Below are 24997 nucleotides of genomic sequence, written 5' to 3' on the forward strand. Positions count from 1 at the left end.
CAATGAGAATTTTGGAGTTAGAGAAATGTACATTTCGATTAAGTTGTCACCAACTTTCTCGAAAATTTCATAGCGAAGTTTTGTTCTAATCTTTAATCGTAAGTTTTATTTGATGATTGACGAAGTTAATTTAGTTCAATCGAATGAAGAAAATTGCTAATTAGAAGAAAAATAAATCAAACTGATTTAGATTATTTTCTGCTGAGTAAAATAAACTTGGATAATCTAAAGATTTCTGCTGATCTAATCAATTTTAATCTAATTAATATGATGATCGATTTTGATTAAATCATTATCATTATCATGGATACAATATTCAACAATTAACTATCTCATTTTTTTATGCGACACAATAATTACAAATCTGTTGATTGATGTAAAAATCCAATGGCTTCCAATAAGATTGGTAACAATTATCATCAACATAATCGTAGGTACAATTGTGACAATCAACAAGTAACAAATCATTTTAATGGTTTAATAGTTAACAGTTGGTTAATCATTGTATTAACTGGATTAATTGTTTACTCGCAATTAGCTTTCGTTGTTTACTCTTGTGCACTCAGAAAATTTAATCGAGATTCATATGTGTGCGTTTGCGATGAAACTTATTGTGATTCCTTGATTGAAATTGAATCCCCACCAAGTGCCCATGTTCATATGTACGAAACGTCAAGGGACGGACTACGATTCCATAAATCGGTCATCTCATTGATCGATTCAACAACGGCCGCTGATTTAGCAGAATTACCTAATAACCTTTTCGGTCCAACCTTAACTCTAACCATTAATCTTAATCCATCGCAAAGATTTCAAACGATTAACGTTGGTTTTGGTGGGACAATCAGTGATTCCACTTCATTGAATATACTTTCTTTGTCCAATCGAATGGGAGAATCGGTTATTCGAGACTGTTTCGGACCTGATGGACTCGAATATCGGGTTGCAAGAATACCCATTGGAACCAGTGAGGCTTCAACTCGAGACTATTCATTGGCTGAGGTTCCTTCTGGTTCACTTGATGATTTTACTCTGGCTGATGAGGACATTTGGTACAAGGTAAAAACAGTTTTCATCTCTCTGGTCAATCTTGACCATTAATGGTCCTTGTTAATTATTTACCAGATACCAGTGATACGAAAAGCGATTACCCTTCAACCTGATATCAAGTTAATCGCCACCCCATGGACAGCACCTATTTGGCTTAGTAACCTGAAGAAAGGGCGACCTTACAAAGCTCCAATCAAAGGTGAACCCACTGGTCACTACTACAAACTTTGGGCTCTTTATATGGTCAAGTAGGTTTATCAATACATTTTAAACTGTTCACCAATTAATTGTGATTGTAACATTTTCTACATGTCACCAATCAATTAGATTCTTACAAGCTTATCAAAAGCACGGAATCAATTTTTGGGCTTTAACTTCCGGAAATAAACCTTACTCATCCTTTCTGGCCAATGGACCCATGGGAGTGCCCATGTTACCCTATCAGCAGAAATCATTCATTGATAATGTCCTCGGGCCGACACTTAATCAATCAGGATTCTTTACTCGCTCCTATCCAATTGGCCCATTGAAATTATTGGTTCTCGATGATTATTTATCATTTTCCAATTACTACTGGATCCCACTGACCCTTGACGATCCGGTCAGTAAAAATTTCATTTCCGGAATCGCATTTCATTGGTATAAGAATGATTATAATACGAAACATTTGCTCAACTTGATTCACTCCAAGTACCAGAATTATTATTTACTTTCAACCGAAGCTGCTGAAGGTACTCGTCCTAACGAAGGTAATAATTGTTGTGATGGTCATTTTAATGGTCACTTTGATTGATAGATGTTAATTTTTTTTCTTTTGTTTTGATTAGAAAAAGTTTCTCTTGGTAATTGGAAACGAGCGGAAAATTATGGTCACGATATAATTAAGGTATTCAATCATTGGACGAATGGTTGGATCGACTCGAATCTGGCACTGGACATGATCGGAGGTCCATCTAAATCCCGAAAATTTCAAGACTCACCGATAATAATCAACTCGATTCACAATGAATACTATAAACAGCCAAGTTATTATATGTTAGCTCATTTTACCAAATTTCTTGGACCAGGGTCAGTTAGAATTGGTCATTCGATTGATTCACATTTAAATGATAATATTCATCTATTAACTATGATCAATCAAGATGGTTATTTAATTGTGATCATTTTAAATGCCAATGATTATCCTGTTGAGATTCGTATCAATGGATTTGCCGGTGGAATTGTTTGGCAAACAATTAGCTCGAAAACAATTCAAACTTACATTGGTCAACAACAATTTAATCAACCAAATTATACTGATTATTATGAACAACCAATCAATTAATTGTTGTCCAATGTTAACCATGCAAACATTTCATTCATTGCTATTAATTAAACAACTTTCTCTGTCTATTAATTTGCTTTTCATGTTATTTTGGTAAAAAAATCATCAAAGAAAAAGTCGAGTGTATTTTTTGTTCTGAACGGATGTTTGCTACTTTTTCGAGTTCGTTCACCATTTTCCATCTTTCGAAGTGTCCACATCGGATTGACAGTCTGGACTAGAATCCACCATTTTGTAACCTAAACTATTAACAAATAGTTACTTGGAATCCGAATCTCTCTCTATGAACCTTTTCTCATCTATTTTCGTCAAGTTTTTCGCTGAAAATATTTACTATGCTTAGAACATTTTATCATGTTTGTTGCTGCTAATCGATTAGTTCAGTTGATGATCCATCTCAGTTCTAAATTGTGATTCAGTTAAAGAATCGAGTTGAGGCCTCAATTTGTGTCGCCACCATGCATTGTATCGAAATGTTTCGTTAAATTTCAATATCACTTTATATTTTATAAAATATTCCCGCACCAAATTGATGCTCGATTGACAATGTCTCAATGTATCAAATTTCATTCCTCATCTCGGTGGAAATGGTTACTAAATTGCTACTTATTTATACAATTAGCCATCTCAGAGATTGAATGTAATGCTCATGCCAAGAGATTGTATGATGATCTTATGAGTAGTTATAATCGGATAATTACTCCAAGTCTCGAGCCAAACGGTACAGTTCGTGATCTTTTTAAATGATTGTCCAGTTGAGATTCGTATCAATGGATTTGCCGGTGGAATTGTTTGGCAAACAATTAGCTCGAAAACAATTCAAACTTACATTGGTCAACAGCAATTTAATCAACTAAATTATACTGTTTATTAAAAACAACCGATCAATTAATTGTTGTCCAATGTTAACCATGCAAACATTTCATTTGTTGCTATTAATTAAATGACTTTCTCAGTCTGTTAATTTGCTTTTCATTTTTGATTGTTTTTTTACATTGATAAAAATAATGAATATTACAATTAACATTGATTGTGATGATTAAATATTAAACGAATTACAAATAATTAACCTTATTAATTACGGACATTTTAAATTTAAATTTCGTTGAACATTGATAATGTAACGAAGGCACTTGAATAGATTTTGTTTTTTTGTCTCTGATAAGTTCAATTGATTTTGATCGCAATTAACTGATAATAATAATTGAGACAATTAAGGTGATCGATGGAGATAGAAGAAACAATTCGAATCGGATTAAGGGGTTTCTCGAAGAGCTTCGAGTTCACGATTGTGCATTTGTAAGCGACTTCGACGACTTCGACGGGCTTGAAGTTTCTCTTTCAGGCCTTGGGTAACTCGAGCTTGATTCATCTTCTGATTCCGTTCCAAGTCCATGATCTCCTTTTTATGTCGATTTCTTAAAAATTCAATTCGTCCTGAAACAATTAGAAAAAAAAAGAAACAATCAATTTAAATTGTTACATAAACAATCAACAACAAAACAATTTCCAATTACAAATGATCAATATGATTACATTACAAACTTGGAATATAAATTAAAATGAATTTCATTTAACACTATCGATTATTATTATTATCACAATATAACAATTAAATAGCTGAATAAATTACTAATCATAAACAAGTAAAAAACTTCAATTGTTTGCTAATTAACTTTGTAATGTCATTAAATTGTTTACATCACTTTCATCCATAAATTGAATGACTTAATTATTGAATTGAAAAACAGTTATTTCCTAATTGTTTACTGATTGTTTCCAATTGTGATTTGTATTAATAATTAAATATAAATTGTATTAATAGTCAATCACAATCAAAACAAATCAATAGCATCCAAAGGTAATGTGTAAACAAATTGATCATCTGATTGATATTAAATTTTTTTATGCGATTGATGTAATTTCCTTATGGGTTAATTGTGTATGTTGATTGTTAATTGTCTTACCAAATATCTCCTCCTTTTGTGGGGTTGGTGCAAGATCAGCTGATGGTAATGGTGTTGGCATAACAAACGGAACCCTCGTCGGATCGGGTGTCAAAGATTTGGCCCCTTTGCGTTCACTTCGAGACGATTCAAAGATACGAGCAATTTGTTCATCGGCAGTAGATGTATCATCAAACTCACTATCAACACCACTGTCTAATAACGATTATAAAGAGTGTAAACAATTAGTGAGAAGGAAACATAAACAATTAACCCAATTCTCGTAAAATAAGAGACATATTGTAACCATAGAGTTGATATAATAGATTTACCTCTTAATTCAGTTCCACCGTCGTAATCAAGATCGTTACCAGTTAACTCCTTGATTCGTAATCTTATTAATCGAGTTCGTTCATTTCGTAGTTCAGAGGCTCGAGCTTTACAATCTTCCGTTATTTCAAATAGATCTCGAGAGATGGTTGTAGTTAGAACGTGTTCTAACCATTGTTTCAATGATGCTGCTCTTTTGTAGGTCGTCTGATAACAGGAAAGTGCGTGTTCGTGACGTTCACGTGTTTGCATGTCCGTGAATATGTAAGAAATGGCCTTGTCTAGTGTAGCGATTTCATCAGGTGAACAATAAGGAAATGTAATATTGGGTAAATAACGTTGAGCAGATTGTAGATTAGAACTGGCCTCCGATAATTTATTCCGTATCTCAGTGACCATTTCATATCGAGATTCATTCTCCCTGTAAAAGTAAACGATAATCAACAGAATAACAATTAGTTGATTAACTAAACTGGAGAGAGAGAGAGAGAGAAAGAGAAATATATATTTACTCTGATGGAATGGATAAAATGTCTTTCCATTTTTGAACCGATTCAGCAAGTAAACCACACGCTAGTTTGACCTGAATTTGAGCTTGTCTCCAACGAAAATAGGCCTGATCAACATGTCTTTTCTGTTCCAATAACCAGTCCAATTCCCGTTCCAATTGGTTCTCCATGTCACTTCCATATTGACCTTCGAAAATCGTATCTAAGGTGAGAGAAAATTTTGTTTTTCCAACATAATTAACAATGAATTTCCAATCAAATATCAATAAACAAATTGTAACCTTGTTAAATCTTGACGTCAATAGACAAAAGTAATAAACAATATTGACCCAATTGTGTTGGTCAATTAAAAGGTAATCAAGGAAAACAATATAGCAACAATTTGAGGAGTGAAAATCAGTTCTAAAAACTGTAATGGGAGTGGAAAAGGTTGACAGGGAGGGAAATTAGGTCCACCGTTATTATTGGAATGATGGACAATTAGTTAATCACAATTACCTAATAATTCATCCCTTGAGGCGTAAAGTTTTTGCAGTTTTTCACCTTCTTTGGATAATCGGGCAATGTCCAGTTTTAGCTCTTCGATTGATGATAAAGTATTTTTGTAATCCCTTTCAACGAGTTCCTTTGGAATAGACTTAGAATCAATGAGAAATTATCTCTCTTCGAGTTTTAATTGTTACAATTAATCAATAGCTCTCAAATCATCTCGATTCTAAATCAATCTCTCATTACATTTATAACGATTGGTAAATTGTTTGACTGTTGTTTCGTGATCAATGTTCAATATTAATCAACATTGTCTTTATTTGGGATTTTAATTGTTACAATTAAATTATTTCCTTATTGATCATGATAATCATTTATTGTCAAATATTGTCACTAATTTATTATTGGTCAAGCATAACGGACCAGTGAAAGTCTCTATCTATCTGCAATTAACCAGTTGGATAATTACAATGATCTAATTCAGTTTTTAAATTAACATGCAAACATGATTATAATTCAGTTAATCATTAATCTGTCATCGTAATTACAATTAATATAATGTTGTCAAACTATGAAAAAAAAAGTGAGACACAAGAAATCAAGTTACAATTAGAATCAATTTATTGAAACAATCAATCTTAATTGCTCCTAATTGTAACAGTCTTGCTAAAAAGTGTGCTACTATTGATTAACCCAACTAAATTAAGGTTAATCATTTGAAGCAATTGATTAAGCAACAATCAGAGTAACAAGATATAATTTATATATATATAAGTGTCAAGGTTTGAAAATTGATTAAATCAGTTAATCAAATCAACAATTTACATGAGTAAACTATTAACAGATTATTAGTGATTAAATCAACAATGTGGATCTTTTTTACAAAATCTGATTACAATTAAGGTAGTATAAAAACAAACCATTGAAATTTCAGCAATCAGTCAATTTAGATTCAAGTTAATCCTGTATATTGATTAGTTAATTGTTGTCATCATGGAAAACAAAAACATGACAATTTATATTTCGTGACATTGGCCTTGTTCAATATCAATAGATTGTAATAATAACAATGATAGCAAATGATATTAATCATGATATCGATCATGATTTTAATAGATAAACAATCAAGTTAATTTTTTCAAAGATAAACCAAATTGTTAACAATCAACAAAATTTCAACGGTTAATATTAATGATTTTCAGTCTATTAGTTTCATATGAATAATAATATCATTAGATTGTAGTAATAATATGATTGAATTTAATTTCTCTCATCACAATTGAACAATTAAACGAATCCTTGATTGTTGATGTGGAGAAAAAATAATCCATCACAATTAACCAATTGTTATAATGTAAGATGATTTCTTCCACTAGAAATTGATTTAATCTTCATGATGAGAGCCTAAATTGACCTTAAATTGTTAATTAATCAGTTGATTGTTGTAAACTTACCTGTTTATTGAGCACATCGAGAAAATTTTCCTCATCACTTGTTAATTTATCATTTGTATAACTTTTCCGAAGGATAAACTCCCGAGTATTGTGAAGATCATCATTTCCTAATTTACTATTAAATTTTGATCTAAATTGTTACGAAAAAAATGACCAAATAAAGAGTAACAATTAGTTAATCATGTTGACCACAAAAAAAAGACAAATGAAAACGGACAAGAAACAATCAAGTAGATTAACATTGTAAATGTAAACTATTGTGATTACGATTGTATTGATTTAATTTTCTGATCAAGTGTGTTAATTGTTAGCCTATCAAATTAGTGTGAGTTAATTGTTGTTATTATTAAACTGAAATCTTTGCATGAGGAAAATATCATCAAGTTGACAAAAAAAAAGTTGATTTCGATAATAATATTGATCGTTGACTTGAATGAATGTATTTAGGTAACAATTTAGATAGTGAATGAAAATTAATGATTAAAATCGATTGATTTACAAGTGATTAAAGATTATGACGATAGTCAATCAATTGATTTAATGATAACAATCAACTAATCAAGTGAAACTTAAATCATATGTAATCTTGACAGAAGAAGAGGAAAAACAAAATTGATCATCAAACTGTCGCATAAACAACAACAACAACCAAATGATTGTTGGTCTATTTAAGTGTCACAATTAGTTGATTGTTGACAATTCTCACTTACCCTTCGTCTGAACATTGGGCTAACAATTCCTCCATTTGAATTAACGCTTCTTCCAATTGGTCTAATTGTTCAGTCTTAATTTGATAAGTTTCTAAAATGTGTTTCCTTTCTTGATCACGAATCGCGTGTTCCAAGTCCAGATAATTCTGAAGAGCCTCCCTGGTTATCTCAATGGTCTGAGAGAAATTAAATTGATTACAATTAGATTTATTGGATAAACATTAATCAGTTTAATTGTTTCCTTCTTTACTAGGTTGCAATAATAATCTAATTGTGATCACGAAATTGATAATCATTCAACCTGAAAGTAAATCAATTTCTTACAATACACTTTGGGTGTAGGAGAGAAAATAATTTGTAATTCAAATGTTGTTTCTCAATGATTAACAACAATTAACTTATCATCATTGTTACATATCAATATGGAGATTAATTGTTTACCAATGGAGATGACAATTTAATTGTGCAATGTTCAGTCATTTTCGAGTTATCTACTTGAATAACAATTTAGACCAACAATTAACTGGGAAAAAAAAGTTGAAAATTGAAAATTCACTGGAAATTAATATTAGAATCAAACTGATTTTCTTTTGATTGTATTAGTAATTAATTCAAGCAATTACAGGGTTAAATTAGTTGGGTGGATTAAAGTAATTAGCTGATATAATTAAGTTATTGTAATTATTAATATATAAAAGGAAGACTAAAGTTAATGGTTGACTTAATTGTTAGTCAATTCTATTGGTTGGTTAATTATGTTTCAATCTGGTTAATTGTTGTATTATTACAATGAATTACCTGTTGATGTTATATTAATAATGTTACAATGTTTGATTAATAATTGATCAGAATTTGGTTTAATTATTAATGATTAGTGATCATCAGTCTGATTGTTGGAGTTGAAAGGAATCACAATCAATTAGAAATGATTATCATCAAATATCAATGGAAACCATGTTGATAATTAGCATGATCATTTTAATTTTTAAATTTTCTCGATATTTTAATCACAAAAATTGATTTGAATTAACGTAAATCATTGAAAAAAAATCAGGGTCAACTTTTTGTTGATTCAATTGGAGCAAAAAAAAGTGAAAATCAATAATTAAGGACAATCAATTTGCCGGGAATTAAATTAACCGTTACTTTTGATAATTTAGCTTCAAAGTGTTAATTTTGTATTGAAAATTGAAATCAATACTATTGAGATGATTGATTTTGACAATTAACCAGCAAGAGTTAATTGTAATAAAATCGAGTTGACGTAGACAACAATCAAAAAACTGCTTTAAAGATAACTTTGATTCTAGAATTTTTTATTTTCTCGTAAATTCGGAAACAATTAACTCTTAATTGTTGGACTTACACTCGAATTGTTTTTCCTTAATTCTTGTGTTCCTGGTCGGGACATTTGATCATTTCTCCGATAAGCCGCACTAGTACCGCAACCCATGAATTCATTTATAACAGCGACACATCGGGTCTGTTGTAATCAACAATTAACTATCCGATCGTTAATTGTCATAACAATTTAAAGTTCAAATGAGAAACAATGAAAAACAATTACACTTTCAATTGTATGAAACCTACATAGGGTTGTACCAAATTCAATTGAATTAACTGGTGAAACTAAATTGTTGACAGTTAATGTTGAGCAAAATAACACAATTAACACCTTGATTAATTGAAATGATGGCCAACAAACAAGTTAGATGATAACAATTTAAAAGTTATAATAAAAGTATTTGTAATTAATCAATAAAAACAATGGTAACAATTAACTGTTAATTGAAATGTTCACTTTTGATTTGAAAGTTTATCCAATGTTCATTTGAATTGTTGCCGTTTCTAATGATAATCTTAGTTGATTAATGTTTGCTTGGAAAATTTTAACAATTGATAAACTAGTAAACAATTAACGGTTATTTTTTTCATTGAACTAATAACAACTGAATTTAGGAATCAAATTTATCTGTATACACATTTACAAGAGATCCCATTGACCGTAGCCATAGAAATGAATGTTATATATATTGACCATTGTCTTTTATAAATTATAATAATTTATAGGAATAAATTTTTATTATTCTCATCTGATAGCTTTTTGTCATGAATACAAAACAATTTGATCATGATCAGTTGATTACTATTAACAATATTTATCGATGTTAAATTGTGAAGGTTAATAACGAAAATATAACAACAACAAAACAATTGACTAAACATCTTAACAATTCATTGACCATTCATTGTGAAAACAATCAAACAAAGTTCATTAACTATATTCAGATATAAAGAGAATGAAAAAAAAAATTAATTCGATAACAATTTAGAATAAATTGTAAAATTAATTCGATTATATTTTCTGTTGATAATTAAAAATAAACTCGAATCTTTTTTTCTCCATTTGTTTTTCTTTACTTTTACTCGAAAAAATCTTTTGGATTTTTTTTTTCTTCTCATTGTTAAATCAATTTGAATTTCTTTTAATTGTCTATCATCCAAATTTATACTCTTAATTGTTTCACATTTGTCTGGACAACAATTAAAATCAATTCGATTGTTAAACTTTTTTTGTTTCGTTTTTGTGGTGACATCTAACGGATGGAAATCGAAACTTTTGGAACGCCATCTGTTGGATTAGTTTGATTTTCTTTTCTTTTTGAAGTTTTGAATGGAAGCGGTTTTTTTATTTCTCCATTTAAATTGTTTCTTGTGTTGAGTTGATTTCTAATATTGTGTTTGTAATTGTAAATCCTTTTTAAGTAATCAACTTTATCTTTCAAATTATTTGCATTTTATATTCGTTTTGTTACCTGTTGTTAACCTTGTCGTTTGTTGATTTTTGGAAGTGATTTTTGTGGTGTTAAACACTCACACAAATTGATTTAAATACATTCACTTAGAAAAACTATGATTCCAATCATATTGATCTCTGGGATTATCACCATTTTCTGTGCATCGTCAGCCTTTAATTTTCTTGCTAAATACTTTTATTCACATTGTAAATTAGTTCTTGGAACATTATATCCAGCATATAAATCATATAAAGCGATTAAAAGGAAAGATGCCCGAGAACATGTAAGTAATTTTATTCTAAAAAGAACATTTCTTTTATTCTATTCTAAAGAGAACCGTTTTTGGTTCTTTTCTCTCATCTTTGTCAACTTCATTTTCTTTTTCTACTCTATGTCTTGGTTACCTTTTTGTTTTACAACTTTGTTCTTCTCTCTTTGTTGTCACTTTTATCTCTTTCATGTTGAATTTTTCTTGTTAATTCTATCCAATTAACTCCCTAATTGTCATGTTATTAAATTCTAATTGGTTGTTTTCTGTTCGTTTTTTTTATGGTTACCATCTTATCACAATTGGATGGATTTCGATTATCAACAAATTTTAGTCAAGATGGATGATGTATTGGGTTTGCTATGGTATTTTCAACGCTGTTGAATTTTTCTCCGACATATTGGTGGCCTTTTGGTTTCCCTTTTATTATGAGACTAAAATTTTCTTCATCATTTGGTTAATGTCTCCCTATGGTAACGGTGCCAAAGTATTTTACAAATCTGTCATTCATCCGGAGCTTAATAAACACGAAGAGGTAAACAGAATAATTTCATTGTTATTGTTTCTTATTTTCGTTCTTTCCTATCAATATCTTTTCCCTTCATTTCTTTGTAACCATAAATCTTTTCCCGATGAATCCGGAAGAAAAAAAAACAAGACAGAAAATAGAAAAAGAGATGAAAAAGAAGACGTAATCTGTTTTGGAAACACTTATTCTCTTCTGTTTCTTTCATCTTAGTTTCTAAGAGTATCATCTTCCTCATCTCTCCCTCTCTCCCTCTCTTATATCCACAGATAGTTGTTTTAATTGTCTCTCTCTTTTTCTCATTCAGATCATCGATTCTTACATAAATAAAGCAACTATATTTAGCTTTACTGGGATAAACCATTTGTGGAGAAACATTTCTGCACCTTTAAATAATGCGCTTGCCTATGGCCTTACACAAGCACTTTTCCAAAATAGTTTAAGTGAAATTGGTCCAGAGATGGATAAAGAAATTACAACCTCTAAGGATAAAGAATCAATGGTGATAGTTGAAGAGATTGACAAGGAGATTGAAATGGATACCGATTTAGTGATAGAGACTGTGATAGATGGAAAAGAAAATATCAACGAAAACATCAGTCAAAGTCTTTCCAGGGAAAATGGTAGATTAAGACCGAAAAGAGTTAGAAAAACAGTGAAATAGTTAATTATTGAACAAGCGAAATTGTGATTAACTCATTGGATCGTTATAACAAAATAATTATTCTCATCATGGAACAACAATTATATCAAGAAATTACTGCCTTATAACATGAACCAATCCATCGAATATCATCACCATCATCATTTACAACAAACTATTATCATTTTATCACCGTCACAATCTCATCTTACAAATTGATTAACCATCAACCAGTTCTGTGAGTTGTTAAAGGAGAATGTACACCAAATTTTAGTTTTGAGTTAAGAGTTGGAACTTTGTGTATTTGTAGGGCTAAAAATATGAAGTCCAAATATATTTATCTTTTTCTGATCTGATCAGTGGTTTTCGAGAAAATCGAGTTCGAAGTTAAAACTTGATCCTTTTCTCAGCAACGATAGGTTTTAGATCATGAAATTTTATTTTATCGACAACTTTCGCACCCTAAGAAAAGCAATTTTGTTTTGGTAAATATCAAAGTGCTCCATACAATTCCGTTGTATTTAAATAAATCGACGGCGATTAGTCCCAAGTGTCGAGAATGATCTGAAACTTATTTTGAGACTATCCTAGTATGGGTTAACATGGTTGATCAGCACTTTTTCGTTTGATCAACAGTTTATGAATGAGAGTGGCCTTTGATCTTCATATCTCGAAACTACAATACTTGAGATGTCTAAATAATCATCGCTGTCATTTAACAGGGCTGTCAAATAATAGTTTTTGGCCTTAAAATACAGTCACTGCTATAAATAGTTTGACAATGTTTGATGAAATAATATTTCATTCGAGCAAACATAAAACATTCGGGTGTTTATAACTTGAATGTAGTATAACTTTTAATTTACTTAAGTCGCAGCTAGATCATCAACTTTTAAGGCCAAAAAACTATTGCTTCTGACAGCCCTGGTTAAATGACGGCGATTTGACTTATTGTCTCAAGTATTGGTTTCGGAGATATTAGGCCTCGAGATCAAAGGCCACTCTCTCATTCCGGTAAAACTATTGATCAAACGAAAAAGTGCTTGATCAACCATGTTAATACTAGGATAGTCTCAAAATAAGTTTCAGATCTCACATGGGACTAATCGCCGTCGATTTATTTAAATCAACGGTGTGTTGAAGCACTTTGGATATTACCAAAACAAAATTGTTCTTTTCGAAGTTGTCGATAAAATAAAATTTCATGATCTAAAAACCTATCGTTGCTGAGAAAAAGCGATCTGATTCAACTTCAATCGAAAAGATAAATATATTTGGACTTCATATTTTATACACAAGTTCAACTCTTAACTCAAAACTAAAATTTGGTGTACATTCTCCTTTTGGAAAATGCTAATTGTTACCACAATCACGAGTAACAAGAGTAAATAGTTAATCCAAGAATCAACCTGATGAATCAATAAATGGAGTTAGAAAGTCAAACTTTCATCATGAGTGGAACATTCAAATCATCATAAAATGTTGCTCTTTAATCAATTTGATTTTTTTTACATCAATCAAATCAAAAAATCAAATCATCATCTATTTAATAGAAAGAGAGAGAGAGAGAGATACAGACAAAAAGAAACAATCGAACAAAAAATTGATCAACAATTAACAGAAAAATCTTTTAAACTTTACTTTTTTTCCAGGTAGAAGCGAATCCAATAATTAATTTCGTAACCAACAAACACTATCACCATTTTTTTGCTACTACTGTTTATTTCAAATCAGGACAATCATCATCCCATCAACACAATTTAGTGTTTATTCAATGAATAACAAAATCCATTGCCAATGAAAACTTTTTCCAATCAATTATATCTCCTCTCTCTCTCTCTAAAAACAATCAACAATTTAGATGATCTTTTGTTTCTGTTGAATCATCCTAATCATCATAATCAACAAAACAACAACAACAATAACAACATGATCATCAATATCAACAACATCATTATCATTATCATTGTACATTAAATTGTATCCATCCAATCCAATAAGTGTGTATGTATGATATATATTATAAAAAAAGTCATTTAATCAGGTTAATTAATCAGGGCATAATTTTTTCAATTTCACCAGCCACTTCTCGTGCATAAACCTTTAGTATATCAAAGTGAGTCGCATTGAACATTACCGTTTTCAATGAACCTTTGATAATCTACAAAAAAAAAGAACGAAAAAATCAAGAAAATAACAATTAACTCAATTCGAATTGTATATTGTAAAGTATATTAAGAAATCATTTCAACTGATTTCGAAATTTGTGTAAAAAAAAACTTTCTAAATGTAATACTTAGTATTTGTAACTATTAATTTGATTGTAACATTTTACCTTTGAAAGTCCTTCGTTGACAAGTGAACTGGTTCCACTCGACGAAACCGCTTTATTTATTACCTGGACAAACAAAGCGTCGCCATCAAATGAGCCCAAATCATTCATGGAACCAAGATAATAGGCTCGATCAATTAATCCAGCAGCATTTTCGAGCAAAGAATCAGTTGGTCCATTCATACCTGCATCGATTAATACCTGAGAAACTATCTCTTTGTAACAAGTTTCATCATCTTCAGCTTCTTCTAACAATTTTTTGGTTCTCTCATCAATTTTAACTCCCATGAACTCCATTGTGGAAACAAATATCTCCCATGTTGGATATCCAGCGAGAAACATTTTCATCGTCTTTTGACCTAATCGTTTAAGACCGTAAGGTGAAGCATCGATGAAAACAATACGATCAATTGACGGTTTACCGATCATCTTTTGTAACACTTTAGCCAATTCAAAAGAGACCGTACAACCAAAAGAGTAGCCCACAAAATCGTAGCGAGTTAAATTTGGATAAGCTTTGAGAATCGTATCAGCATAGAATTGTGAGATTGCAGTGAAAGTACTCAAGGATCGAACATAATCTGTTAACTGGACACCGATGACCGTTCTGTTTAGAGCTTGGGCTACCGGCATCATGGAAAGAAAATCGAAAAATGCTGGCGGGAAAAAGAAGATCGGTTCAGTTCCTTTATCCGTTAAATTGATCAAAATTGGCTCTTCAATGGTCATCGTTTTCCCTCCTTCAACCGCTGCTTGACCAATTTCACATGAACCGATAGTATCTGATTGACCATTCAAAGCCTCACTCGCCATCTCATCCAATTGAGAAATGCTTAGTTTCAATATCGCAATGTTGGATAAGCTTATGTTACAAGTTGTGTCGATCAAATTTTTCACTTCAATTGCTTGTAACGAATCGAGGCCAAGATTACCCAATGTCGTCGATCCGTCAAGTTTATCCAAACTTTGACAGCCCAAAATGTGACCAATCCTTTGTAAAATGTTACCTTTACCAGAAGCCAATGGCTCCTGTTTGGTTGCATGTTGTACTGAATAACAAACCGGATGAGGAAGTTGTAAAAATTTATCTAAATCATGAATAACTCCTAGAACCCGTCGAAAGGCTGACCCAGCGATCGATGTGGTCAAATGTCGAGCCATTCCAACATCACCAATGGCTCCCCATTGGATCGCTAAACCTGGTAGGCCAACTGACCGTCGATCTTCACATAATCGCTCCATGTACGAATTTGCATAACCATAATTAGGCTCCCCTAGTATCCCCAGGGCAGAAATTGAGGAGAAACAAACAAAATAATCTAATTGTGGACAAAAAAGTCGTGACAATTTGTCGAAATGCTCAGTCACCTCAACCTTAGAGTAACAAACATCATTAAATGTCGATTGATCTTGATTTTCGAAGAGGCCACTTTTCAGTATTCCCGCTAAATTGAAAATACCACCAACTGGACCATAATTAGCAATTGATTGGTTAATTAATGAGCAGCATGAATCATAATCACTTGTTGGTGTTTTAATTACAACAATGTTCACACTATTAGTTGATTGATTTATATCGATATCATTATATTGTCGAGATTTTAATCGATTAATTATAAACTGTTGATATTGATTAGTTAATCCACCTCGTGAGTTATGATTATATTTTTAGCTCCTCTCCGGATCATCCAACGAGTTAATTGTAATCCGATTCCTCCTAATCCACCAATTAATATATAACATTTATCCGGATTGAATTGAGTTCGTGTTATACAATTAACAGCAATTGGATTCGCTGTTAATTCATCTCTAATTGTTATCACTTTTCGAACTCGCTCTGATTCAGTTAATTGGTCACATTTAATTGTAATCTGATCTCGGCGGATTGTTACAAATGGAAAAGGTTTAATTTGATTATTTTCCAAACCATGGTTAATTAAATGGACAAGCTTTGTCTTAATCCAACTTTTATCTAATAATTTCCTGTTGTAAAATTAAAGGTAAAACAATTAAATTTGATTGTAAACATTGACAATCAATTGATTAGTTACCTAAACAAGTTGATCGGTTCAAATGATTCAAAACTTGCACATTTTGATGTAAATTGATCACCTGGAAGATTTGATAGAAAACATTTAATCAAAATCAATTAAATCAATAAGATAAAGAAAAACAATCAATAACAATCAAGGTTAATTAATTACTTACTCAAATAATGAGTATTCAGATGATCATCAAATGAACCAATGTGAATTAATTTACCTCCAAATGTTAAACAATTAGAAATCAATTTAATATTATCAGTTGATCCCATGTTGATGATTAAATCAATTCCATAATTATTGGTTAATTGTAATAATTGTCTATCCAAATTGTGATACGATGATTTAATGAAATTTAAATCACTTAGCGAGGGAAATAATTTACAATAATTATCAACAATTAACTGTGATGATGTTGATGGTAGATTAATATAAACATTACAATTTCGAGATAAACAAATTGAAATTAACGAGAAATCAATTAAATCTTGATAAGAACCACTAATTAATACCCTACTATTAGACTTAATTGTTCCCAAAATATCCAAACAATAATGAGCAATTAAATAAGGAATAGTTAAAGTAACTGCTGATTGTAATGATAAATTGTCTGGAATATTAAATTTGATTAAGATTGAATCATTTGGTAAAATGTAATTGGTTCCGTTTCCATAGCAAAGACCTGAAAGTAATTAAAGTTAATCAACTGGACAATTAGAGGTGACAATTAACTTACCCATAACTTTTTTCCCTTCACCAGAGTAACCAGCAAAATCCCAGCCAACTTTATGATTTAACTGATGATTACCATTTGATTGATTACAATTAAGGGACCAATTGAGAGTTGAATAGTAATTAAATATTGTTTCATCATTAGCAACGATTGGTGGACATTTGTACCAATTAAGTTTCGACTGGTCAGTTGGTGTCCAAGCCAAATAAGCAGATTGATCTTGGATAATAACTTCATCCATTGGATTAAGTTCAATGTGTCGATATGTTCCCCAATCATGATTAACTTTTACATTAATTAGTAAATCATTTTCTCGTAATTGTTTGAATGTTTCCTCATCTTTTTCATGATTAAATCCAGGGGCAAGAATTGCCCTAATCCGATGACCAAAGGTTTCCTCTTTCAGGGATAACGCTAATCCAATTAATCCACTTCGATATGATTCATTGAAGATTAACCAAATTTTCTCATCCCCATTAATTTGATTATTACAATTAAGTGTTGACTTTAATTGATCAACCCAACCATAGGTTTGTCCGGTTGTATAAATTACTCTTGGTTTAAGGTTAATTGTTGATAAATCAGTTGATCTTTTCCGGAGTAAAATTGATTTGATTGTTACATTTTCAATGGTTGTTGAATATTTTGAGATTAAAATTAAATCATCACTCAGATTAAGTTGATCAAGTAACAATTGAGTTGATGATTTGGTTTGATTTTGATTGGCGATTTGATTATCACCAATTAACTTTTTAATTGTCTCTTCAAATTGGAAATTATTTTCACGAATTAAAATCAACAGAAAACTTGATGAGCTCATTGACTTACAATTAGCAATTAACTGTTGATCGTCTTCACTTTGATTGATTGAATTAAATATTCCCATTGATGGATGATTGTAAATGATTAAATCAGCTGATGAAATTGAATTAGAATCAATTTTTTCAATCAAATTGTATTTATAACGATTACGGATCTTACGAAATGTTTGATCACAATTAGTATCATAAGAGTGACCATTGATCCGACCAATTTGATTAATTGTCAATAATCCGGTTGAACAATTTTCCTCAAATAATCCCAAGTTAATTGTCATTAAATCAGAGCAAATGTTTGCAATTAATTCACTTTCAAAATAACAATCAAGATAATCAATTGATTTTATCAAAGTTGATTTAATATCATCCGATTTAATTATCGATGAAATTAACTGGATCAACTTTGAATCCGATTGATTTGTTTTCCCAACTAATTGTGAGTTAATTGTTGTAATAAATTTCATGGTTGATTTGATTGTTTGATTGCTTAATTGTAATCCACTGATTAAAGGTAAAAATTGTTGATGACGATAATGAAGTTCAGGAGTAATTAAATCAAATGGAACCAGTTGATAATCAGGAAATCGAGTGATCAATCCTGAGGTAACAATTATCGATGACCATTGGTCAAGGTTGAAAGTGAATCCATTCTGAGAACCAGATTTACGTTGAACTTTAAGTCCTTCATTGAGGATCAATGGGTCACACCGGAAGTAGTCCAGTTTCATCGGGATGGCCATTGATGAGTCATTAGTGTCCAGTAGTAAGGGAGTGATTAGAATTGATTCAAAAAAAGTTATCCAATTTCCGGTGAATTTAATTGTTGCCTGGGATCCATCTGATCGGAAAGTGGTCACATTTTTAAACGATTCACTTGACCTCCAACCTCTTATGGAAAGGTCAAAGTAAAAGTCTTCCGATGTTAGGATAATATCATTTGACTGGTCATCACCATTGGTCATCAGCTGATTGCCATTTGATTGACCTTTACTGTCCAGATAAACTGAATAGTCAAATGAACCGAGATTGTTATTGGTCACCGTTTGAATTGTTGCCCATCCGGTCACTATTGGTTGGTAATCAGCTGCTAATTTAATTGTGAACTGACCATTATCAGGATTGGACACTACTCGAAGTTCAATTGGCTCTGATAAGCTGATTAACTTGTGAACAATTAAATTATTTATCTCAAATGAATTATATCGATGCCGTTGGTCAGTTGATCTTAATTTAACCAGATGATCCCAAATGACCCAAATGTAACATGAGATTGGACAAATTGTTTGACCTTCAACCGAGTATCCAGATAGATCAGAGTATTCAGGATCCATCAGGTCAATTCTGTGAACAGTGTGAAAAGAATCACGGAAAAAATCTGGATAAACAATCGTATCAAAGGTTAACTCGTGGTTCCAGTTAATCAGATGACCTAAACTTGGACAACTTGAACTGACCGGTAGTTGTTGAGTGTTGGTCAACACTCTGATATCGGGATTGTGTCCAGTTAGATAAAGATTGCCAAAAATTGTCAGAATATCATTCATCATGATTGGTTTCATCTCTTGACCATCAACTGACCAACACTTTTGTTGACCAATAGTTATACTTGTTATTGAACTTGAAACATTTAACAAAATGTAATCATTTAAATTGTTATCATTGATTAACTGATTGTCATCATTAACTAAACGAGCGAAAATATTTGAATCTTTTTGATAATTTTTGATTATCTCATTGAGATTAATTTTTCTTGTTAATTGTGATTCTAATTGTTGCTGTAAATTGTTTCCATCATCAGTTGAAGATGAATTTTTTTGTCGCAATTTAATAAAGTTAATCAGTGATTTAAGACAATCAGTCCAAGTGATTTGTTTAGCTGCATAAGAAGCAGCAATCGAGCCAAATGATGAGCCAACAATTAACTTTGGTTTAATTTTACAACGATGAACCAATAAATCAGCCCAGCAAATTTGATAAATAATCAAATTAATTGTTGCATCTTTGCTAATCACTTTTCTATCAAATCCATTAGAGGAACAATAATCAAAGCAAGAGTTAATTGCTCTTGAAAGGTAACAATTGATTGTCTCATAATCAGTATAACAATTGATTGAATTGTTACCATGATCAAAGATTAAAACAATCGGTGTACAATTTGTTAATTGTTTCATCTCTTCATTAACGATAACTGGTAAACAATTAGTATCATCATTTGAAACAATTAAATAACCTCTCCAGTCCATAGCACTTTTAATTGTTGTCTCAACGGCAATTGAATCAATTAAAGTTAAACATTCACCAAGAATTGAACAATCAGTTGATTGTATAAATTTAATCATACCTTTTAAACCATTACGATTACGATTACAGAGACAAATTAACCGTCGATTGGTTGATTGACCACTGGTCATTTCCGGTGATCTTTTATCGGAAGCAGAGATGATACAATGAGTGTTTGACCCACCGAACCCGAAGGCATCGATTCCGATGATTGATCCATCCCATGGGAGATTAACTCTCGGTGTAATTAATTGTCCCTCTCTCAGGGAATCGATTCGAGGATTGGGAGTGTCCATACCGATGTTCATGGGAATCAATGAATTTTGAAATATTTTCAGCGACTTGATGAGTGCACATAAACCCGCCGACGCTTCCGAGTGACCTATGTTACCCTTTAGACACCCGATGATCAGTGGTTTGTTTACATTGGACCCTCGATAAGCGTTAATTATGGCCGAGGTTTCAATGGGATCACCGACTGCTGTTCCGGTAACATGGCCTTCAACGTAATTTACGTTCAGTGGGTCGATACCTGATCTTTGCAAGGCCAATTTCATGGTTGCCGTTTGTACCTGACGACACGGGTAAGTTATACCCTCTTTTGTAAAACCATCGGAACTTGTTGCCATTCCTAAAATTTGACCATAAATCCTTTTGGCTTGGGGTTTTTTCTGTAGCACTATTGCCGTTATGGCCTCAGAACGGATATAACCATCGGCTGATTGATCGAGACACTTTGATTTACCTGATTTTGAAAGCATTTCCAGTTCACCGAAACAAATTGTTACACTTGGTTTAACATGGAGACATATTCCTGCCACAACGGCCTGATCACAGGTTCCGTTCATTAGGCCATAATAGGCTTCGACAAGAGCATTTAAACTGGACGCACAAGCAGTATCGATAATCATACTTGGACCAGTCCAATTGAAATGATGAGACACACGAGAGGAAAAATGTTGCCCCAGGTCAATCGACGAGTCCATTGAACGGACAGTTAGTCCAGTCTCTTCAAACGATGAGCCCAAATAAAATCCCGTCCTCGAACCGGACCAATTTTCTGGTGCAATTCCTGTAATTGTAAATTCAGTTGATTTTATCAATTTCCAACAGAAAATTTTAACAATTAACTACTATTAATTACAACCAACCTGCATCCCAAAGTGATTCATAAACAACTTCCAATAAAATCCTTAATTGTGGATCCAAACAATTAGCTGATTTACGATCATAACCAAAAAATTGATGATCAAATTTTGATGTATCTTTCAAAGCTCCTCTTGATTTGGGAATTTTAGTGAAAACTAATCAACAATTAACGGGAATAGAAAGTACAATCAACTAATTACTATCTGATTGACCTTTAATTTTTTCTTTAGGTTTTGTTTTAATTAACTTACTTTTAGGATAATTAAACTCATCAGGTTGATATAAGATGTTCCCATTGACTAAATTTTCCCATAATTGCTCAGGATTATCTGATTGCGGAAATTTACCTGATAATCCGGTAATCACAATTGTCGGTGATTTAGTTTTCTTAATTGTCATCGTTTAGAAGAGTTTAGTTTTACAATTAGATGTTTAGAAAAGATTCACTTTTATTGTTAATATTGATTGTTAATCAGAGTAAAACTTGAAAACTGAATCAACTGATTGTGGTGAATTAACTTCATCTCATTGGGATTTAATTTAAAAATTTTCGCTGGCGATTGTTAATTGTTCACCTGATAGACATCTGATTAACCAGTTTTAATGAAAATTAATGATTAAGCTATTGATCCAGTTAATTATTTCATTAAATTTGACCATTGATTTATTTGACAATTTAGTTTAAAACTAATATTCAACAAGGAACAGTAAACAATTTGATTATCCCAACAATTAATCACAATTAGATTTACCGATCAAATTGATTCTCAAATTATTAGATATTAATTCCTTGTATAGTTTGTTATGCTATTACAATAATTTAACTATGACAAATTAATTAAATTACAAGTGTAATGTAAAAATTACATTAAAAATCACAACAATTAAAAATTGAAAAAGATTTGTAGACAATTAAGCCAAAGCACAATTAGCTTATCACTTTCACCGACTAATCAATCTAAATCAATGATCGATATTACCACTGAAAATTATATTCACTTTATTAATTAAACAACAATTACAATAATTTAATTACAATTAAAAGATTTTACTTGATCCGGTTAACTAAACTTGCCAATTTCTTACTAATGAATATAATTTTCTTCCTTTAATAATTACGATTTTATCATAATTAAAATCTCCGGAAATGTTTTATTTTTTTCTAATTACAATTGTTTATCTTATTTTAATGAACTGTAACAATTAACTTGAACATTTTCTCTAAAATTGACAGAAATAGATCACAAATCGACCAAGTGATCTCAAAGATCAATCGAAATCGAAAATTGCTCGATGAATAGACTATGTGCTATTCTCACAGAAAAAGTGTTAGTTATTTTCACTTAAAGTTCAGTTTTTGTTATTTGATTTTTTTTTGAGGCTTTGTTGTTGATTGTTTTGGTCTTTTTAATTTAATTGTCTCAGTTTTAATTTTTTTTTCTTCTTTCTTGATTAATTGATTAATCTAATCATGGGTAAAGGATATACTAACTTCATGTGTAAGAAACCATTTCATCCTGGATCTCGAGACAATATTAAAAGGGTAAGATTATTTTGTCAATTTCTGTTTTTTTTTCATTTCATTTTCTGTGTTGTTTTTTTTTGTTGATTGATTTGAATTGTAGATTTGATGTATTTTGTTTATTTTTAAGATTATATTTATGTTTTTTTGTTGTGTTTTTAATTGTTTTTTTAGGTTTGGATTGCTGAACAAAAGGCTGCTAATGAGAAACAAAGGGAGGAAGAGTTAAGGTTACAATATGAAAAGGAACAAGATTTATACAATAATCGATTGATGGTTTCTACTGAGAGTAAGGAGAAATTGTCTCTTAATTTCATGTATGAAGCACCTCCAGGAGCTAAAAGGGAGAAAACTCGTGAAGATGATGAACCTGAATTCAAATTTGAATGGCAAAGAAATGCACCCAGAGAAAGTTTCGCCAAAAACAATCAAGATATTCATGATCAACCTTTTGGAATTCCGGTTAGAAATGTTCGCTGTATTAAATGTCAACAATGGGGCCACGTGAATACCGATCGTGAGTGTCCAGTTTTCGCAAGTGGATCGGAAATATTTCAATCTAAACCTTTAGCAGAATCAACAACAACAACTCTACCATCATCCTCATCCTCATCATTACCTGAACATGGTTTAGAAAAATCAACTCTCGGTGGTAAAGAAATGAAACCATTGGATTTATTATCGAAAAAGATCAGAAAAGATTAATGAAACAATTGGAAAAGATGAAGAAGAAAAAAAAGAAAGAGAAAAAAGAAAAGAAAATGAAAAAAGAGAAAAAAGAGAAAAACATAAAAGGAAAAGAAAAAAAGCCGAGATCGAAGCAGAGAAAGAACCGATAGAAAAGATCGACGTAATTAACCAACCCCTTGATTGTATATTTTATTCTGTAAATTTTCCTTCAACTAATTAACTACAGTTAATTTTGTAAAAAGAGAAACAATTAAACTAAAATTTGACAAAAATAAAATGGTTCGAAATTCACTCACCAGATGGCAACAGTGGCGATTATTTACATTCCGTTGTCATGGTTACTCAAGATTAAGTTTCTCTCTTAATGAGAATCTCAATAAGAGATTGTTTTTATTTTTATTCTGTGATTTAATTAATTATCTATCGGTTGACTACTTTTCTTAAAAAGTGAAAATGCTTTTCGTAAGCCAAAAACTGTTGATTAATGTTAAAAACAGTGAAATACTTATCATATTTGAAGGTGAAACAATTAATTTACCAATTTTCGAATGTGATGATTCTTGGTTAAAAGTTACGGGACTTAAATGTGAAGTGATGGTCAGGGTGAATAAACACAATCTCTACAGACAATTTCGTCTATTGGTTTACCTAATGGAAAACGAGTTCATAGTCCAAGGAGTACCGAACTTCAGAACAAGGGAAAACGTTCACATCGACACCGACAACGAATTTGTGGCAATGATAAATCACGATGGTGTTGAAATCATGACCAGAAGAATTTAATTCAAGATTATAACCTTTTTGCCAAATAAAGATAGTTTTGACAAATTAGATTCGTCCGGATCATTTTTATTCTTACCATTAATTATGAATGATATTTACTAAAAGAAAATTTTTCTCAAAGGAAATTAAATCAAAATGAGTAAGTAAGGAAAACTACTGTCCGACTCATCTGTTACAATTTAGAAATCTTAACTGAATCAATATCGGTCAGAATGATCTAAAACTTAAACATCATAAAAATAATCCAGGTAAATATAGTTGAAGGTGAAATCACATTTGGCCAAAGAACGATATACACTTAACCAAAGTGTTACATTTACCAAGATCTCGGTTATGAGCAAAATTACAAGAGGTACAATCGCGAATTCCAGTTCGTCGACAATCACCAATATGCCTTGGCCGACCACAAATATGACAATTACGAATTGTACCACATGAATGTCCGATAGTAAACCTTCCTTTGCAGAGATTACAATTGAATAATCCAACATGATTGAAGAGTTGAACTTCTTTTTCGTCAAAAGAACCAACCATCTCTGCTCAAAATTAAACAAAATTAAAATTAGAATAAAAGAATCTTTATAAATAATCAAATGAAAAG

At 31.2% G+C, this 24997-nt stretch overlaps 5 protein-coding genes across 6 annotated transcripts; 3 read left to right on the top strand and 2 right to left on the bottom strand.

Moving 5' to 3' along the window:
* The first annotated feature begins 336 nt into the window (after positions 1-336).
* On the top strand, positions 337-2442 carry LOC128394744 (lysosomal acid glucosylceramidase-like). Its single transcript, XM_053355103.1, has 4 exons — positions 337-1059; positions 1126-1298; positions 1378-1799; positions 1878-2442. The coding sequence occupies exons 1-4, from the start codon at positions 388-390 to the stop codon at positions 2372-2374; spliced, it is 1764 nt and encodes a 587-aa protein (XP_053211078.1). The 5' UTR covers positions 337-387; the 3' UTR covers positions 2375-2442.
* An 845-nt stretch (positions 2443-3287) lies between these two features.
* LOC128394747 (uncharacterized) lies at positions 3288-9811 on the bottom strand. 2 transcript variants are annotated; one of them, XM_053355108.1, is made up of 8 exons: positions 9179-9811; positions 7813-7988; positions 7103-7232; positions 5658-5784; positions 5163-5361; positions 4653-5071; positions 4342-4536; positions 3288-3811 (listed from the first exon to the last, which is right to left on the bottom strand). In XM_053355108.1, exons 1-8 carry the CDS (start codon positions 9263-9265, stop codon positions 3630-3632), a joined length of 1515 nt encoding a protein of 504 aa, XP_053211083.1. In that variant the 5' UTR covers positions 9266-9811; the 3' UTR covers positions 3288-3629. The 2 variants fall into 2 exon arrangements, with proteins under 2 accessions (XP_053211083.1, XP_053211081.1); XM_053355106.1 differs by having other exon boundaries at positions 5658-5796.
* Positions 9812-10517: 706 nt separating this feature from the next.
* LOC128395014 (uncharacterized protein T19C3.4-like) lies at positions 10518-14363 on the top strand. Its single transcript, XM_053355400.1, has 4 exons — positions 10518-10893; positions 11213-11413; positions 11712-12285; positions 13700-14363. The coding sequence occupies exons 1-3, from the start codon at positions 10726-10728 to the stop codon at positions 12066-12068; spliced, it is 726 nt and encodes a 241-aa protein (XP_053211375.1). The 5' UTR covers positions 10518-10725; the 3' UTR covers positions 12069-12285; positions 13700-14363.
* Positions 13517-21982, bottom strand: LOC128395013 (fatty acid synthase-like). Its single transcript, XM_053355399.1, is given in 8 exon segments — positions 13517-14208; positions 14383-16031; positions 16034-16362; positions 16431-16491; positions 16588-17103; positions 17158-21324; positions 21404-21556; positions 21653-21982. Coding segments are annotated over 8 exon segments (7131 nt in total). The 5' UTR covers positions 21801-21982; the 3' UTR covers positions 13517-14100.
* A 777-nt stretch (positions 21983-22759) lies between these two features.
* Positions 22760-23710, top strand: LOC128395016 (corepressor interacting with RBPJ 1-like). The gene is made up of 2 exons (XM_053355401.1): positions 22760-22944; positions 23098-23710. Exons 1-2 carry the CDS (start codon positions 22873-22875, stop codon positions 23626-23628), a joined length of 603 nt encoding a protein of 200 aa, XP_053211376.1. The 5' UTR covers positions 22760-22872; the 3' UTR covers positions 23629-23710.
* The last annotated feature ends 1287 nt before the right edge of the window (positions 23711-24997 follow it).

This window comes from Panonychus citri, unplaced genomic scaffold, assembly GCF_014898815.1.
Source record: "Panonychus citri isolate SS breed McGregor unplaced genomic scaffold, ASM1489881v1 Contig00140, whole genome shotgun sequence".
In the NCBI taxonomy this organism is placed as follows: domain Eukaryota; kingdom Metazoa; phylum Arthropoda; class Arachnida; order Trombidiformes; family Tetranychidae; genus Panonychus; species Panonychus citri.

Coding starts and splice junctions, on each gene's coding strand:
- LOC128394744 (XM_053355103.1), top strand. CDS start 388: ATGGCTTCCAATAAGATTGGTAACAATTATCATCAACATAATCGTAGG. Junction 1,060..1,125: donor ATGAGGACATTTGGTACAAG/GTAAAAACAGTT, acceptor ATTATTTACCAG/ATACCAGTGATACGAAAAGC. Junction 1,299..1,377: donor TGGGCTCTTTATATGGTCAA/GTAGGTTTATCA, acceptor CCAATCAATTAG/ATTCTTACAAGCTTATCAAA.
- LOC128395014 (XM_053355400.1), top strand. CDS start 10,726: ATGATTCCAATCATATTGATCTCTGGGATTATCACCATTTTCTGTGCA. Junction 10,894..11,212: donor GGAAAGATGCCCGAGAACAT/GTAAGTAATTTT, acceptor AACAAATTTTAG/TCAAGATGGATGATGTATTG. Junction 11,414..11,711: donor AGCTTAATAAACACGAAGAG/GTAAACAGAATA, acceptor TTTCTCATTCAG/ATCATCGATTCTTACATAAA.
- LOC128394747 (XM_053355106.1), bottom strand. CDS start 9,265: ATGGGTTGCGGTACTAGTGCGGCTTATCGGAGAAATGATCAAATGTCC. Junction 7,233..7,812: donor GCCCAATGTTCAGACGAAGG/GTAAGTGAGAAT, acceptor GTAACAATTTAG/ATCAAAATTTAATAGTAAAT. Junction 5,072..5,162: donor ATTTTATCCATTCCATCAGA/GTAAATATATAT, acceptor TTACTTTTACAG/GGAGAATGAATCTCGATATG.
- LOC128395016 (XM_053355401.1), top strand. CDS start 22,873: ATGGGTAAAGGATATACTAACTTCATGTGTAAGAAACCATTTCATCCT. Junction 22,945..23,097: donor CTCGAGACAATATTAAAAGG/GTAAGATTATTT, acceptor TTGTTTTTTTAG/GTTTGGATTGCTGAACAAAA.